This window comes from Anomaloglossus baeobatrachus, chromosome 4, assembly GCF_048569485.1.
Source record: "Anomaloglossus baeobatrachus isolate aAnoBae1 chromosome 4, aAnoBae1.hap1, whole genome shotgun sequence".
Classification (NCBI taxonomy): domain Eukaryota; kingdom Metazoa; phylum Chordata; class Amphibia; order Anura; family Aromobatidae; genus Anomaloglossus; species Anomaloglossus baeobatrachus.
Genome location: NC_134356.1, coordinates 99,787,234 through 99,803,052, shown reverse-complemented (window position 1 = coordinate 99,803,052; position 15,819 = coordinate 99,787,234). Strand labels below are relative to the sequence as shown.

The window sequence follows — 15,819 nt, the reverse complement described above, 5'->3', positions numbered from 1 at the left end:
GCTTTCTGCCTATGCACAGTGTACATAGAAAGTTTTCAATCGTCGGTGTGGGCAAAATTGTACAGAACTCAGCATTCTGTGACCAGTGATAAAACATTGATTTTATTAACACTTTAGCAGGAAGCTTGGTAAGTTATACATCGCTGGAATTGGAGTCTCTAATCATGCTGCTCTCAGGAGCGGTATCTAAAACCTCATGACAGGTTTCCTTTAAAGCAGATTTGTCATTAAACTACATAGCCCTAGTAAAGTACAATAGATCTTGAAATAAAAATTGGTTCCACAATTGGGTGTGAAATTGTTTTTTCCTGTGCCTAGATAATCTTATATATGTGCCCCTGCTGTGTATTGTGTAATGGCTGTGTCTGACGGTTCAGGGATATAGTCTGATCATACCACAGCTCCAGGGCCGGGGGAAAATACAAAAGAGAGTATACGGATAGAGCAGCATGAAGTCACAGATGCTGCTTTCTGTGAAGTAAAATATTTCCCAGCCTATTTAAAAACTATTTTTTGCCTCACAGAAAAAAACGTGTTACCTCACAAAAAGAAGCAGCTGCAATTACTTTATATGCTGTCCTGTTTTTATACTCTTTTTTTGCTTGCTCTACTGATCATGGATTGTGTTATATTCAAAACATGTTCCAGCATGGTAAAACAGAGACACAGACATTAGACAATATATAGTCATAGAGTCCATTGTTTTTCAATCTAGCAGGGAACATATATTTTTCATAATTGTGATGTATTCATTGGGGGGGAGACTAAACATTTTTTCCTGATCTCGTACACCTTAAGTCAGATCATAATTAACACAAATAAAAGAAATATAAACAGGATCTTCTAACAGAATTAAGCTGAGCATTCCAGTTCTCACTTCAATCTAAGGCATTATTAATTAGCATTGGATTCGACCTTTCCTTTAAATTTGTAGGCATTTGCCCTAAGAGATGTATGTCTGAGAGAAATGGTTAGGGTCCCATCAAAAGAAACGTCACCTTGTCACTTCTGGTAGGCACACCTTTGGCTAGGTATAATATATATATATATATATATATATATATATATATATATATATATATATATATATATATATCGGTAATGTAGTATAAGTTTTACATAGTACGATTTTGTGCTCTTTGGTTTGTAGATCATAATTAAAGACCTCACGCATTCATTGAACATGTGAAACATCTACAAGGAAACCTCATTGGTTCTCTAACAAGAATGATGGTGTGCAAAGATAGAAGCTGATAACACTATAATAAAATTAGATCAATGTCACTTAATGAAAAATAACATACACATAGAAATCTTTACCTTAAGCTCTTTAAAGGTAATATATCAGCAGGTTTTTGCTACCTTATCTGATAGCAGTATGATGTAGGAAAAAGAGGCCTTGATTCCAGTAATGTATCACTTAGTTTACTGGGTGAAACAGTTCTGACATAATCAAAGTTTTTAGAATTAGCAATTCAGTAGAGCTGAGAAAGCTCCTACCATCCACACCAGACTCTGTATATGCAATGTCTGTACACAGTGAGCTGCTACTCACAGTAGGGGCATGTATAGGACTAGCTGACCTCTAACTGACTTAATCCAATAATGATAATCTCCTGAAGCTAAAACAAACATTGCAGGTAAACAGCACACAGTGTGATAAGAGGTGCACTGATGAAATCTGTGTGTTAACCTCTACAGCATGCCGTCTGTCTTGAGATTACATAGCAAAAAATTGCTAACAGATTCCATTTAATAAGTTTTTGGGAAGCTGATTTAACTAGCACTCTGGCAGGGAATTGAGCTCATACCAAGTCATATTTGCCTATACTGTATCATGTAGATCCTACATTTAGTAGTTTAAGCAAGTGAATGTATAATCATGGGTATTGGGTATAACAAGATCCGTCTGGGTCCCTGGGAGACTATTATTGACCCCTTTATGAACCATCATTCATAAATGGTATAAGATTTGCATTACACCAAATATATATATATATATATATATATATATATATATATATATATATATATATATATATATATATATATATATTCACATATATACTGCGCAAAAAAATTGAGGGAACACTTAAACAAGGATTTTGTATTTTGGTGTTCCCATTATTTTTTGAGCAGTATATATATATATATATATATATATATATATATATATATATATATATATATACACATACACACACACACACACACACACACACAAGCACACATGCACAGACACATTAGGATGAAAGAGAAAGCTAAATTAAATATTTTCCACCTTGATAGATGACAGCTCAATGATATTTCATTTAGGGGCAAAACAAAACTTTTATCCATTTTCTGTTTAGATATTAATTTCTTGCTTCATATTATTTGGCTTCTCTTTGAGGCTTAATTTTCCTGTGAAATTCTGGAACTGTTACACATGTAATTTCTTGCATTAAATTCCATAATCTCTATATTTGGGGCAGCTTCAAAATACATTTTGCTCAATTACAGCTTGATTTTCAAATATATTTGAAAGTGATTTTGGATGCCAAGTCAGCAGTTCTTTAGCTGAGATGCCAAGAAGCAAGAACAGAGTTTTAGAAAGGAACCAAAGGGCACTGCTCTCTAAAATCTCCCGAGGAAGAAAATTTGTTTGACAAGACTCTATTGATGCCAACACTTTTCTAAAGCTCCTAATTCTCCCAGAATCCCGATTTCAGTTAACTATCAATATTTAAGCTGCAATTCACCAAAGTCAGCAATTACTGAGGTTTTGCTATGTCAAGCATTTCTTGAAGTCAGTCACTACTCCTCATTCCTATTCTATGTCTATAAGTTGTATAAGAAATGGTAGAAACAAGTTCTTACTGTACCATGACACACTACTAAGGGTCCGCAGTGGCAATCTGTGCAAACTGACAAAGCAGGGAGAGGATTTTAGTTCTAATGACCGGAGTACTTTAGCTGTCAGATTCCTAATTTATTTATAGGCCCAATGACAAGAAATGTAATAGACAATTAGAGGTGATATTTGCCATAGTTCTACTTTCCAAAAGTAGTTAAGTATAATGAGTTATGCTCCTGTTAATGTTCTAGAGCATGTACTGATATCATTATTTAAAAACTCAGTTGCAAAGTTGCTTCCAAATGAAAGACATTGTTCCCGATTCATCAAAGCTCCTATTGAAAATTCTGGTGTAAAAGTTTTGAAAAGTCGCAAAATTTAGGTAAACTCGGAATTGCGCCTACATTTTTTGACTTTTGGCTTTTTCACAATTGCTTTTCCCAGCTCTAATATAATGGGCAGAGCTGGGTGGGACACTGGCGCGGCGGGGGTCAAACACTACAGCTTGTCAAATTCATGATGAGATGTTGCGCTCTCTATGACAGAATTCTCTTTCTAATGCTTGACTGGAGTGAGATTTCTGGCATAGCACATGCTACTCAGCAGATGCTCCAGGTTCATGAAGAGGCATATACTTTTTCATAAATTGATAGCGTCTGACTCCATCATGCTCCTTTATCAAAACCGGTGTGGCAATGTTTCAACTTGATGAATCAGTCCTCTAGTCTTATTTTGTCTCGACAAGCATAAAATCTTAACATTCAAGGATTAAATATCCAGCCACCATAAGGCTTAACATTCGTATTTGATGAGCCAAAACCCACTCACAATGAGGATAGATAAGTTCCAAGACCTGCTGCTATGCTTTTTCAGGGAGTTTTGAACCTCATCACATTTTCTCATGGGCTGTAGAAAGTATCATGTCTTGTTCAGTGTTTACCCGGCACAACTAGTATGGTATTTTGCCTGTTATTTCCGATCAGTATCAAATTGATTCGGTCACAATGAAATGTTTTCTTTAAGTTTGTCTTAAAGATACATAAAACTAATTGTCCCATCTATGGTTAAAGGGAACCAATCATCAGGATTTTCGTATATAATCTAAAGCCAGTGCTATACTGGCACTATCAGGCAGATTACCTAAATACCATTAGTGGTCAGTTCGGATGTTTAGGCTTTCTCTGGCTGTATGCTAATTTTTCTATTCAGTAAGATGGCATCGGAGCTGGCGCCTGAGGATAGCACTTATCTCCGGCGCCATCTTTCTGAAGCTCGTGCTACCCCATTATTATATTCTTGTGGCTGAGAGGGCGGCGCATGTGCGGGAGCGTGCTCGGTCACAACAGGAGTAGAGATCAGCTGATCTTAGCGATTAGCTGCAGAATAGGCCCCCAGACACGGTGCTGCCCCAGGACAACTGGTAACAGGTGGGAACACGAGTTTCAGAAAGATAAGCGCTATGCGCAAGCGCCAACTCCGATGCCATCTTACTGAATAGAAAAATTAGCATAGAGCCAGAGAGAGAGGGAGGAACAACAGGCAGGGGGGCGGGAATCCATGAGCATAAACCACCCTGCTATTATCTGCTTTGGTACAACTGTCACTCAAAAATCTGACGAATTTTTAAACTTCACTTTCTTGGATTTGAAAGCCTAAACATCCGAGCTGATCACTAATGGTATTTAAATAATCTGCCTGATAGTGCCAGTATAGCACTGGATTTAGGTTACATACGAAAATCCTGGTGATTGATTCCCTTTAATATTTGAAAACTGGGGTATATTAAAGAGGGAATTCACTACTTTTATATTGATGGCCTATCCTTAGGATAGTAACTATAAACAAATAAAGTGAACTTGAGTTTTTGTTTATTAATTCCAAATATAATACAATCCAGTGGATGAAGACATTTCAGTCAATTAGACCTTCCTCAGTTCACGTGCTGGAAGTTTACAAATCGTGTAGGACTCTGACGATAACGTATAGAGTAATGTCAACTGCGCACTCCATGAAAGTGGTGGACCCTGCTCTATACTTTATCAATAACATCCCACACGATTTGTAAACTTCCAGCACGTGAACAAAGGACGGTGTAATTGACTAAAATGTCTTCATCCACCGGATTGCATTATAATTGAAATTAATAAATTAATAAAAAAAACTCAAGTTCACTTGGAGTGCATGGTTATTTGTTTATAGTTATGACTCTGGACCCTACCATTGCACCAAATAAAAGAGTTAAATGTGCCATGTGCTTTATGTATATCCTTAGGATAGGTCCTCAATGTCTGATTGGCCAGGGTCTTACACTCCAAACCCCATTATCAGCCCTTTTAGGTGCCAGCAGTTGCAGCAGGCAGTCAAAAATGATCAGTTCTGGAGCTGACCTGTCTTCTGATAGCGGACACGGCCGGGTACTGCACATCCACATCATATTGATTTGAATGGGGGGGGCGGATGTGCATTAACCGGCTGCGGCTGCTATTAGAAGATGGGGCTGCTCCTGAACTGAACATTTCCAGTTGTCTGCTGCCAATGCCAGTACCGATGACAGCTGATCAGCGGGCTGTCGGACCGCAGCCGATCAGACATTGATGACCTATCCTAAGGATAGGCAATGTAAAAGTAGTGTACAATCTTCTTAATTCTTTTTGCCATTATTATTTCTGAAGGGTGAGAGGTATAACATTCCCTTGGTATAAAGCAACATGTTTCATAGTGAAAAACTGCATGAACTGCTCAAAGTATATTGTGCTAAATTAATTCTAGTAGCATTTAAATGATGTATTAAATAGGTAATATCTATTAATAGGCTCAGGTCACTACAATATTAATAGCAGAATGGAGTTTTATTCCTGTAATGTACTCGACATCTGTACCTTTTGCATTATATTATTTATCTTATTTTAGTTTCAGTGAAAACAAATGTATCCAAAAAGCATCTGACATCAATCTTCATTAAACAGGCTAATGACTTTCAATAGTGGATGCCTGAAATGAGCATAGCAGCGGGTCTTGGAACTGATCTACGCTCATTGTGGGTGGGTTGGGCTCATCAAACGCGAATTTTGGTTTGATGTGACATCCAAAGCAGGTTTTTGCTTACCTGCCAAATCAACTTTGTCAGAATTATTCAAGCAGCACAATTATTATGCAAGCCATGGAATTAGTGTTCTAGAGAGTAATGATCAACAACAGGTAGAAGAAAATATTCTGTACAATTACTTTGAAAGGGTTTTAACTATAAGATATTACACAATGATGTCAAAGCTGGTAGCATAACCCCTACTTTGTAAGCCAAGAGCAACCGTTAGTGGTTGCATTAAGGAGGTTTAGTCTTAGCCACCACTGGGTGTGATAAGACGGGGTACTGTGTATGCCAGGCCCCCAACCAATCTTATATTCATGAACTAATCTATGGTTAGGTGGACAATCCCTTTAGTGTCCACTGCATTCTGGTGGGTTTCAAAGGTGGTATAACCACTTTATAAGACATTTATTATGTACCGTATTTTTCGGATTACAAGACGCACTTTTCCTCCCAAAAATTTGGGAGGAAATTGAGGGGTGCATCCTATAATCTGAATGTGGCTTACTGAGGGTGGTGGAGAGGGACCACAGGAGGCTGGGGGAATGTTGCGGTGGCTGTGCAGGGGCTGTGGCGGCTGGGCTGGTGTTGTGGCAGCTATGCGGGATCTTCAGCGGCTGTGCAGGGGCTGCGACGGCAGTGCGGGGTCTGCGGCAGCTGTGTGGGGCCTGCAATATCTGAGCTGGTGCTGCGGCAGCTGTTTGATTCTGTAGTGGCTGGTGCTAGCACTGCGGGGCAGGTGATGAGGACTTGAAATAATGATCCCTGGTGTTGGCGCATGCGCAGATGGAGCTCTCGGCTCAAAATCTCATATGTGCAATTGCTGCCTCTGGCCCACTGGTCTCCAAGTAGCAGATGTAAGGAAAATGGTGCCCGGAGGTGGTGCTTGGGCAGATGAGATCTCAGCTTGCCATTGAGTCGAAAGCTCAATCTGCACGTGCGCTGACTCTGGGCGCCATTTCTTTGAAGCCCTCACCGACAACAGCCTGATCCACCACCACTGCCGAAGCCCAAGCCCCAAAACAGCTGCCCCAGTACCAGCAAAGCCAACAGTTTGTGGGACAGCAACTGGGACACCCACTACCGGCAGCATCTGGGATACCCTCCTGTGACCCCGATCTACCACCGCTGCTGCCCCCTCCAGAAAGACACCACCGGATTATAAGATGGACCCCATTTTTTTCACCCTTTTTTTCTCTGAATTAGGTGTACGTCGTATAATCCGGTTCGTCCTTTAAACTGAGAAATACGGTATTCTTTAAAGATGACTTTAAAGTGAACTCTAAAGTGAAAAAAAACCTTTCTTGTTGTCTCTGATATTTTTAGTGCTGCAGGCTCCAATATATGTTAAAACAACTGTACAGCATTTTTCAGTGAAAAAAAAAACATCATAATGAAACACATTACATAAATTAGAGTGAATTCTGTCATTAAAATTCCTTAATTGTTTTACAATTTTTACTTTTCATCTTAATGTCCTCTGAAATAAAGTAAAGCTTTACTTTTCAACTTTTAAAAGTGCAAATCTTAATAAAATGTTCACACAACCATATCCGCAATCTCCTACCCATAACAAATTCCTTAGAAAGATTTGTGTTGTGCTACCTATTCCTCATCAGCCATCAAAGTTGCAAGATGTGGCTAAAATCATCCATTATCCTGCAGAGAAGGTTACATTGGTTCAAAGCATGAACTAATTTCTTGGCAAAAAATGTGAGTACTGTTAAAAAAAATGTCTTTAGAGAGAAGTTAGATATTCTAGTTTGTAAACATAAATCTGTGCCCCATACATTTTCTACTAATGATGTTTATAAGCATGTAGACATACATGTTGAGTTGCAAATATCTATAAATGACACTCGTGCACATTTGTAACGTACCTTTGAAGAAACAGTCTTTGCTGTGCACAATGTATATTTTCTTTCCATGTAAGCAGGAAGACCGGTGAAGTTCACAGTGGTTTTCGTAAAACTTGCCATCAGATCCACAAACCGGCATATATCTAGGCTTGCACGTCTCCACACAAAAACACTCTGGAAGTCCAGATTCTAAACTAACAATGCACCTTCTTCCTTGTCCACAGTACTTCATTTCACATGAGGGAGGATGCTTTTCTTCTTTAGTATTTACTGCGAATATAAAATAAAGAAACAGTCAACACAATTAAGTGCCATATTCATAATGATCCAATCATTGTTTTATTGTGTACATATTTTACATTTTCTTTCATAGTGTACAGTACCCGAATCCAGCGTGTCCGACAAACGGAAATTCTCAACTTGAGTATCAAGCACAAGAAGAGTCAATGGGTGAGTCAAGCATCTTTTTCAAGAAAATATGGGCTGTTACCTACCCTCACACAGCCCCCAGCCAACACAGACCCCATCATCTATGTGAAAAAGGTAGCAGACATCAGCCGGCAACCTCTGATCCATCTTCCAAGCCACCACAGTCCCCATCATCCGCAGGCAGCAAATATCACCTAGAAACCTCTATTTTATCTTCCCAGCCACTATAGTAGACATCATCTGTCCAAATGTCCCCCTCGACCAAAGTAGATGTGTGGTTAGTTCTTCTCGAGTCCCCATTCCAGAAATTAAATCTTTCTCTTTTATTTTGAATGGGAACTGAAGCAGATCAAACCGCACATTTTCTTTGGCTGGAGGACATTTGGAAGGTGCATATGGAAAAGAAGCTGCCGGAAGATGTCAGCTGTGCTGTAATGATGGGGACTGTGGTGGACAGGAAGATGGAATGGAGGTTGCAGGTGATGTCTGCTGGATGCTGCTCATTGATGATGGGGTTTTCTGGTGGCCGGGGACTGTATCAGGACAGGTAACAGACTGGAGATTCAAGCATTTAGCTCATGCACCAGCAGCACTGGATCGAGCACCAGTACGACACTCCGTCATCACAAGTAATGAAGAATGTTTTTTTCTAGACATGGTCACATGCTGTAAAGGAAAATTGTATTTTGGCAGTTGGTGTTCTGTGCCAACCACAAGACAGGAAGCAGAGGTTGGGACCCAGGATGGAACAATCAGCAGAGGAATGGTGAATTTAATCTACTAGCACTTTATTAGCAAGCTATCTAACTTATTATCAAATATTGTTTATCTTGTTGCTGTGTAAACACAGTGGGATCCAAACACGGTATTTTTGTGAAGCCTCCTGCAGCCTATTGTTTGTGGATTCCGAATTGAAAGCGTAAGCTATCTCCTTCTGGTGGCCAGATGGAAGAAGAAACAGTTTGCATGTTCTCTCCCATTGGGGACAAAACCTTTGGTACCCCGATTTTTGTAAGAGCACTAGGTAGTAGAATATTACCAATAAGATTTAAACAAGACATAATGTATAAACCAATTAAGATACATAGAATATATTAAAAAAGACAGTATATAAACCAATCAAGGTACATAGAATATAAATCAAAGTTCATATTCCATATCATATACATATTTGTTGATTAATTACATCATGTGATTTATTGTTAATGCCAAAATGCTTCCGTAAATGATGTTTTTGGATAGTGTCAGTTGGATTAGTTCTTCAACAGCATGTCTACTTGGGTAATGCTTTATTTAATTGTTCCAGATGGCTAAATTAGACCAAAGCATATGATATTGAATAAAAGATGTAATTAAATCAAAGCAATAGAAGATAGATAGACATGTAAGAAGTAAGGCAGTATATTAAAATGGAGTTTGTGCTACATGTACACTTACATTCACATATGGTATATTAATTTCTCTGACAATGTATTCATTTTGCTAAAAAACTCTTTAAGGCCTTGTCTACATTCTATTCTTGCCATTAGGCTGGAAGGGAAACATTTTAAACATGCCCTATATGTATGCCTATAGAATTGCATTAATCTAATATATAAAGCTGAATGTGTGTGTGTGTGTGTGTGTGTGTATGTCCGGGATTGGCATCTGCACCGTCACAGCTACAGCCACAAAATTTTGCACACTCACACTTCTGGACCCCAAGAGCGTCATAGGCTATGTTTTGAGGGGAAAGTTTAACCCCGCGCTTTACAGTTATTCACCAAAAAACCTGCCTCCATTAAAGCGAATGGAGCTGGGAGCCACAGTGCAGCCAGAACTTCAGAAGAATGCGCAGCCACGCTCTTAAATGGAATGTTGGCGTGTCACAATGCAGCCAGGGAAAGAGACAGACACAGACAGGGAAAGAGGCAGACACAGACAGGGTAAGAAACAGACATAGACAGGGTAAAAGACACACAAAGAGACAGACACAGACAAAGAGACAAATAAGAAATAACGTTTGGAACTCCATTCTATGTCTGAACTGGGTGCAAAAACCTGTTTTTTTCGGTTTTTGCACCCAGTTCAGACATAGAATGGAGTTCCAAACGTTATTTCTTATTTGTTAGTAGTTTTTCGTTTGTGAACCCTCCCCATACACACCTATTGCCAATCCACATCGTATATATAGCCTGGGTCTCAGCTTCCCATACACGGTAAGTTTTTTAACTGCATGAGAGGACACACACAAGCTAGGGACCCCAACGTAGAGAAATACTTTGGCGTAGTGTTGGGGCTCTATTGCATTGATCAATTCAGTAGCTAAATTTCTCTTTATTCATATGTTCATGGCAGTAATGCAGGTTCCATTTTTCACATTTCATTCTTACATATAGCTATTGAATTTTTTATGTCAGTATTCACACAGCGGTTTCTGCTGTTGCATGTATTCCCCTTGCATAGTCACTGGTGTGCATACCTTATCTCCCCATACAGACAAAGAGACAGACTGACAGGGAAAGAGAGGGAAAGAGAGACAGATTAAGAGACAGACACAGACAGGTAAAGAGACATACACAGACAAAGAGACAGAGACAGACACAGGGAAAGCTTTACAGTTATTCGCCAAAAAACCTGCCTCCATTAAAGCGAATGGAGCTGGGAGCCACAGTGCAGCCAGAACTTCAGAAGAATGCGCAGCCACACCCTTATATGGAATGTTGGCGTGTCACAATGCAGCCAGGGAAAGAGACAAACACAGACAGGGAAAGAGGCAGACACAGACAGCGTAAGAAACAGACATAGACAGGGTAAGAGAAAGACACAAAGAGACAGACAAAGACAAAGAGACAGACTGACAGGGAAAGAGACAGACAGGGAAAGAGAGGGAAAGAGAGAGACAGGTTAAGAGACAAACACAGACAGGTAAAGAGACAGACACAAACAAAGAGACAGACACAAGGAAACAGACAGACAGGGAAAGAGAGGGAAAGAGACAGGGTAAGAGACAGACAAAGACAGGTAAAGAGACAGACAAAGAGACACAGGGAAAGAGACAGAGGGAAAGAGACAGATAGGGAAAGAGAGGGAAAGAGACAAGACAGGGAAAGTGACAGAGATAGATAGACAGACAGGGAAAGAGATAGACAGACAGGGAAAGTGATTGAGACAGACGGAGAAAGAGACATAGACAGTCAGAGACAGACAGGGAAAGAGACAGACAGACAAAGAGATAGAGAGAGAGACACAGAGAGATATATACAGAGGGGGAGACAGACCTCATAATCACATTTATATCTATTTGTTTTGTGGTTTTTGTGTGCAGAATACATTTTTGTTAATACATTCTATTTTGTTAACAGCAGTTATTAACCCGGGCGAAGCCAGGTAGTACAGCTAGTTTACCATAAAATAACAAATGTTTTTATTTATGCACATTTACACTGAAAAGTGTAATTAACTACATTTTTGATTACAGCTGAGGCAGAAGTATACAAACAAATAAGTAGTGACAGATAGTGACAGATTATATGTGCTATAAGGACAGTGCTTCAGGATATGTCTTGTATAACAGCAATCTAGGGGCATAGTGCCAAAATGCAGCCTGGAGACATTTAACTTTTCCCAATGTCTGAAAATTTCTGATATCTACTATTGTCACTGGATATAGAGATTGCATAGTATATGTCATGGGTAACTAGGGCACTGGATATAGAGATTGCATAGTATATATCATGGGGGACTGGGGTACACAGACAGATTTAACACTAGAACTACTGGACTTGTGACACCTATATAGAAATACATGGTGCAAAGTAGTCAAAATGACTACCTCAATAGTTCTAGTGTTAAACTGGCCCTAAGACTGGAGCCCCTATGCTTACCTCTACCCGTAGGTATGCTTAACGGTAGGGAGGTCTGGGCCTTTGACCTAAATATTATAGCAAATCCCATGGCCAGTGAGTCGTAGATAAGAGGTGAGACAGAGGAGAGATTTCCTTAAAACAGACAGCAGTGGGGACAGGGTCCCAGAGGACGTGGGTAGCAAAGTGTAGAAACTTTATTCAACGATTAAAAATCCAAGAAAAACATCATTGATTCCATGAAGACATCATGGCTTGACGCGTTTCGGACAGTTGGAATTCCAACTGTCTGAAACCTGTCAAGCCATGATGTTTTCATGGAATCGATGATGTTTTTCTTGGATTTTTAATCGTTGAATAAAGTTTCTACACTTTTATATATTTTTCGTTGGATTTATATTTTTTCTATCCTGGAATTGGTGCTGAGTCCTGTCCTTACTCTTTGCTATTGCGTCTATGGACCTGCCTGTCCAGTGGACATCCTGCATCCCATCTGAACTGAACGGATACATATACGGGTGAGCTGAATTTTTCTTTCTTCGTTCCACACAGCAAATATCGACAGAGAGACATAAAGACACTGAAGGGGATAAACCAAAGTTGAAGGAGAAAGTCACAACAGGAAACTTTCAAACAGTGCAGACAACAAGTCGCTAGGTACCAAAAGAAAGATCGCCACGAATGCCGTGATATCGCAACAGCCAAGCAGATGCTATCTTCGGCGATAACTCAGGAAACTCCACAGTCTTAAGTAGAAAGAGATCAGCTGAAGGTGGTGATTGGCAACCTGGTTCTCTGAGAAGCCACTCACTGCTCCAGGTGGCATTAACTCCTAAGGGCCCATAGCAGTAGTGAAGTAAATGTCGACGCCCGGCAGAACAGAGCTCCTCAATAGAAGCCAGGTTGCCTGTTCAATTCTGAAATATGTACAGAGTCCAACCTTGTAGTAACAAACTGTGCTGATCCGGGCAGCGCATGATAGGTTCCTTGTGTAGACAGAGTCACAGCGCATGACAGCATAAGTCAAGTCTATGTTTGGCGCCAGTGTGAATTAATTCTATATGAAAGTTAGTTGACCTCCCTGAAGACCTGATATATCTATATATATATATCTATATCTATCTATCTATCTATCTATCTATCTATCTATCTATCTATATATATATATATATACATATATATATATATATATATATATATATATATATATATATATATATATATATATATATATATATATATATATATACTGTATCTATACTAAAATATGTTATAGAAGTCTTTTTTTATATTGGTGCATTTGCTGCAGTTTCATAGTAAAAACAGAATTGTAGTGTTGTCTGGGCTGGAGGGAATAGTCATTTAGCGTTTGTAGCAGGGAAAAATCTTGGGATTGAAAGTGGAGATGGTTTGTAAGTAGAGATGGAAAGGCAAGGACAAGGCTGTATAAGGGAAGGCTGGAAACTGGAGGACAGTTGGCAAATTCTGTAACCAGGACCTAGATGATGTGGGCTAAAGGAAAGTATCAACTTGAGTGGTACAGAGCCGGAGGTTCAGAAAAGTAACTGTACATTTGTGGGGACCCAGAGTTGGCAAAGGAAACAAGGATAAAGGCCACAGGTGGGACATACATGAGAGTGTAGAGAAAATAGTCTAGATAGCCAAGCCGGGGCAAGGATGGTACAACTGGGAGTGGGCTGCAGACAGAGGAAGAAAAGTTCTATCTTTAAAGATATGGAGACAAAGTCTGCTAATTCATCTAACTGTTTGATACTGTATAAGTTATGAAACCATACATAAAAATTATACATGTGCCTCAGTTGGAAGCAGATTTGTCATTTGTTGTAGAGCTGAATTTATCATTTAACTTTTTACTATAATCAGTGTGTTAAAGATTTGCTTATATATTATTTTCCCCATAACAAAAACCTATCAATTATCAATGAAAATGAGCTGCAGAATGGTGGCCAAGACCATACAGTGGTTTTACAAGACAGGTTCCACTCAGAACAGGAATTGTAATGATCAACCAAAAAAGTTAAGTGCATCTCCTGAGGTTGTATTTTCAAAATAGACGCATGGGTGCTGCTAGCATTGATGCAGAGGCTAAAGTGGTGTTTGCTCAGCCTGTTAGTGCTCAGACTATACATTGGACATTGCATCAAATTGGTCTGCATGACTGTCGTCTTAGAAGAATTTCAAGAACCATGTCCTGTGGTCTGATGAGACCAAGATAATCTTATTTGGCTCAGATCGTGTCAAGCATGTGTGGTGGCAATGAGGTGAAGAGTACAAAGGCAATTGTCTTGCCCACAGTCATGCATGGTGGTGGGAGTGACTTGGTTTGGGGCTGTATAAGTGCCTCTGGCTGTAAGGAGCTACAATTCATTGAGGAAACCATTAATGTCAACATGTACTTTGAAATACTGAAGCAGAGCAAGATCCCTTCATTTCAGAAACTGGGCCTAAGGGCAGTATTCCATCATAATGACCCCAAACACACCTCCAAGATGACCAATGCTTTGTTAAAGAAATTGAGGTTAAAGGTGCTGGACTGGCCAAACATGTCTCTAGACCTAAATCCTATTGAACATCTGTAGGGCATCCTCATATGGAAGGTGGAGGGCGCAAGTTCTGTAACATCCACCAGCTCCACGATGTCATCATTTAGGAGTGGAAGAGGATTCAAGTGGGTACTTTGAAACCATAGTAAACTCCATGCCCAAGAGACTTAAGGCAGTGCCTGGAAATAATGGTGGCCACATAAAATATTAACATGTGGGGCACAATTTTGCTATTTTCACTTACAGGTGTACTTACTTTTATTATGTAGAGGGCACCAAATTTACACTGTTATACAAGCTGTACACTGACTACTTTATATTGTGTATATCCCATGAAGATATATAATACAATATGTACAGAAATAGGAGCATTTATTCACTTTACAATATAATAAACTGTATACAGTGGAACCTCGGTTTACGAGTAACTTGTTGTGCAAGTATTTCACTATACGAGCAAAGCTTGCTGTAAATTTGTGACGCGGTTTACGAGAAAGCTTTGCTGCACGAGCAAATACTCACCACACACACTTCTGATTCCGTACTTTAACTGCGCTCTGACCCGCTCTTGCAGTCCGCACAAACAGACACAAAGACGCACAAACATGCACAAACACGCACAAACACATGCACACACACATATTATGCTCACCTTACCTTCATTCAGTTCCATCGCCGGCCTCCCGGGTCTTGTAGTTCGCTGGTACAGGATGTGTATCGGGTAACCATCGCGAAGATGGAGGAACTTCCGCTGTCAGCCGCTACTCAAAGGCAGCGCACTGACCAATCAGAGGCAAGCGGCTCATGCCTTTAACGTCAGCGCTTTGGCAGGGAAAGCTCCGGCATCGGTCGTGATGGTTACCAGATACACAACCTGTACCAGTGAACTGCAAGTCCCAAGAGGCCGGCGATTGAACGGAAGGTAAGATGAGCATAATATGTGTGTGTGCGTGTGTGGAATGGCACAATAGGTATGGAACTAATTATCTGCATTCCAATGATTTCCTATGGGAACTCTTGCTTTGCTAGACGAGTAATTTGGTTTACAAGCACAGTCACAGAACAGATTGTTCTGGTAAACTAATGTTTCACTGTATATGTATTTATACACACTATTCATATCTGACTACAACATAATTGAGGATGATAGTTTTTGCTAATAATGAAGCACAATGCGTGATTCCATTAGGAAGTACTT

At 39.7% G+C, this 15,819-nt stretch overlaps 1 protein-coding gene across 2 annotated transcripts in view; it reads right to left on the bottom strand.

Annotated features, from left to right (window-relative positions):
- The window catches only part of FSTL4 (follistatin like 4), a 1,562,686-nt gene that overhangs the window by 869,596 nt on the left and 677,271 nt on the right, over positions 1-15,819 (bottom strand). For both annotated transcript variants that reach the window (XM_075344490.1, XM_075344491.1), the window contains exon 4: positions 7,805-8,053. In XM_075344490.1, the coding sequence (XP_075200605.1) occupies positions 7,805-8,053 (249 nt within the window). The remainder of the gene's footprint in view (positions 1-7,804; positions 8,054-15,819) is intronic.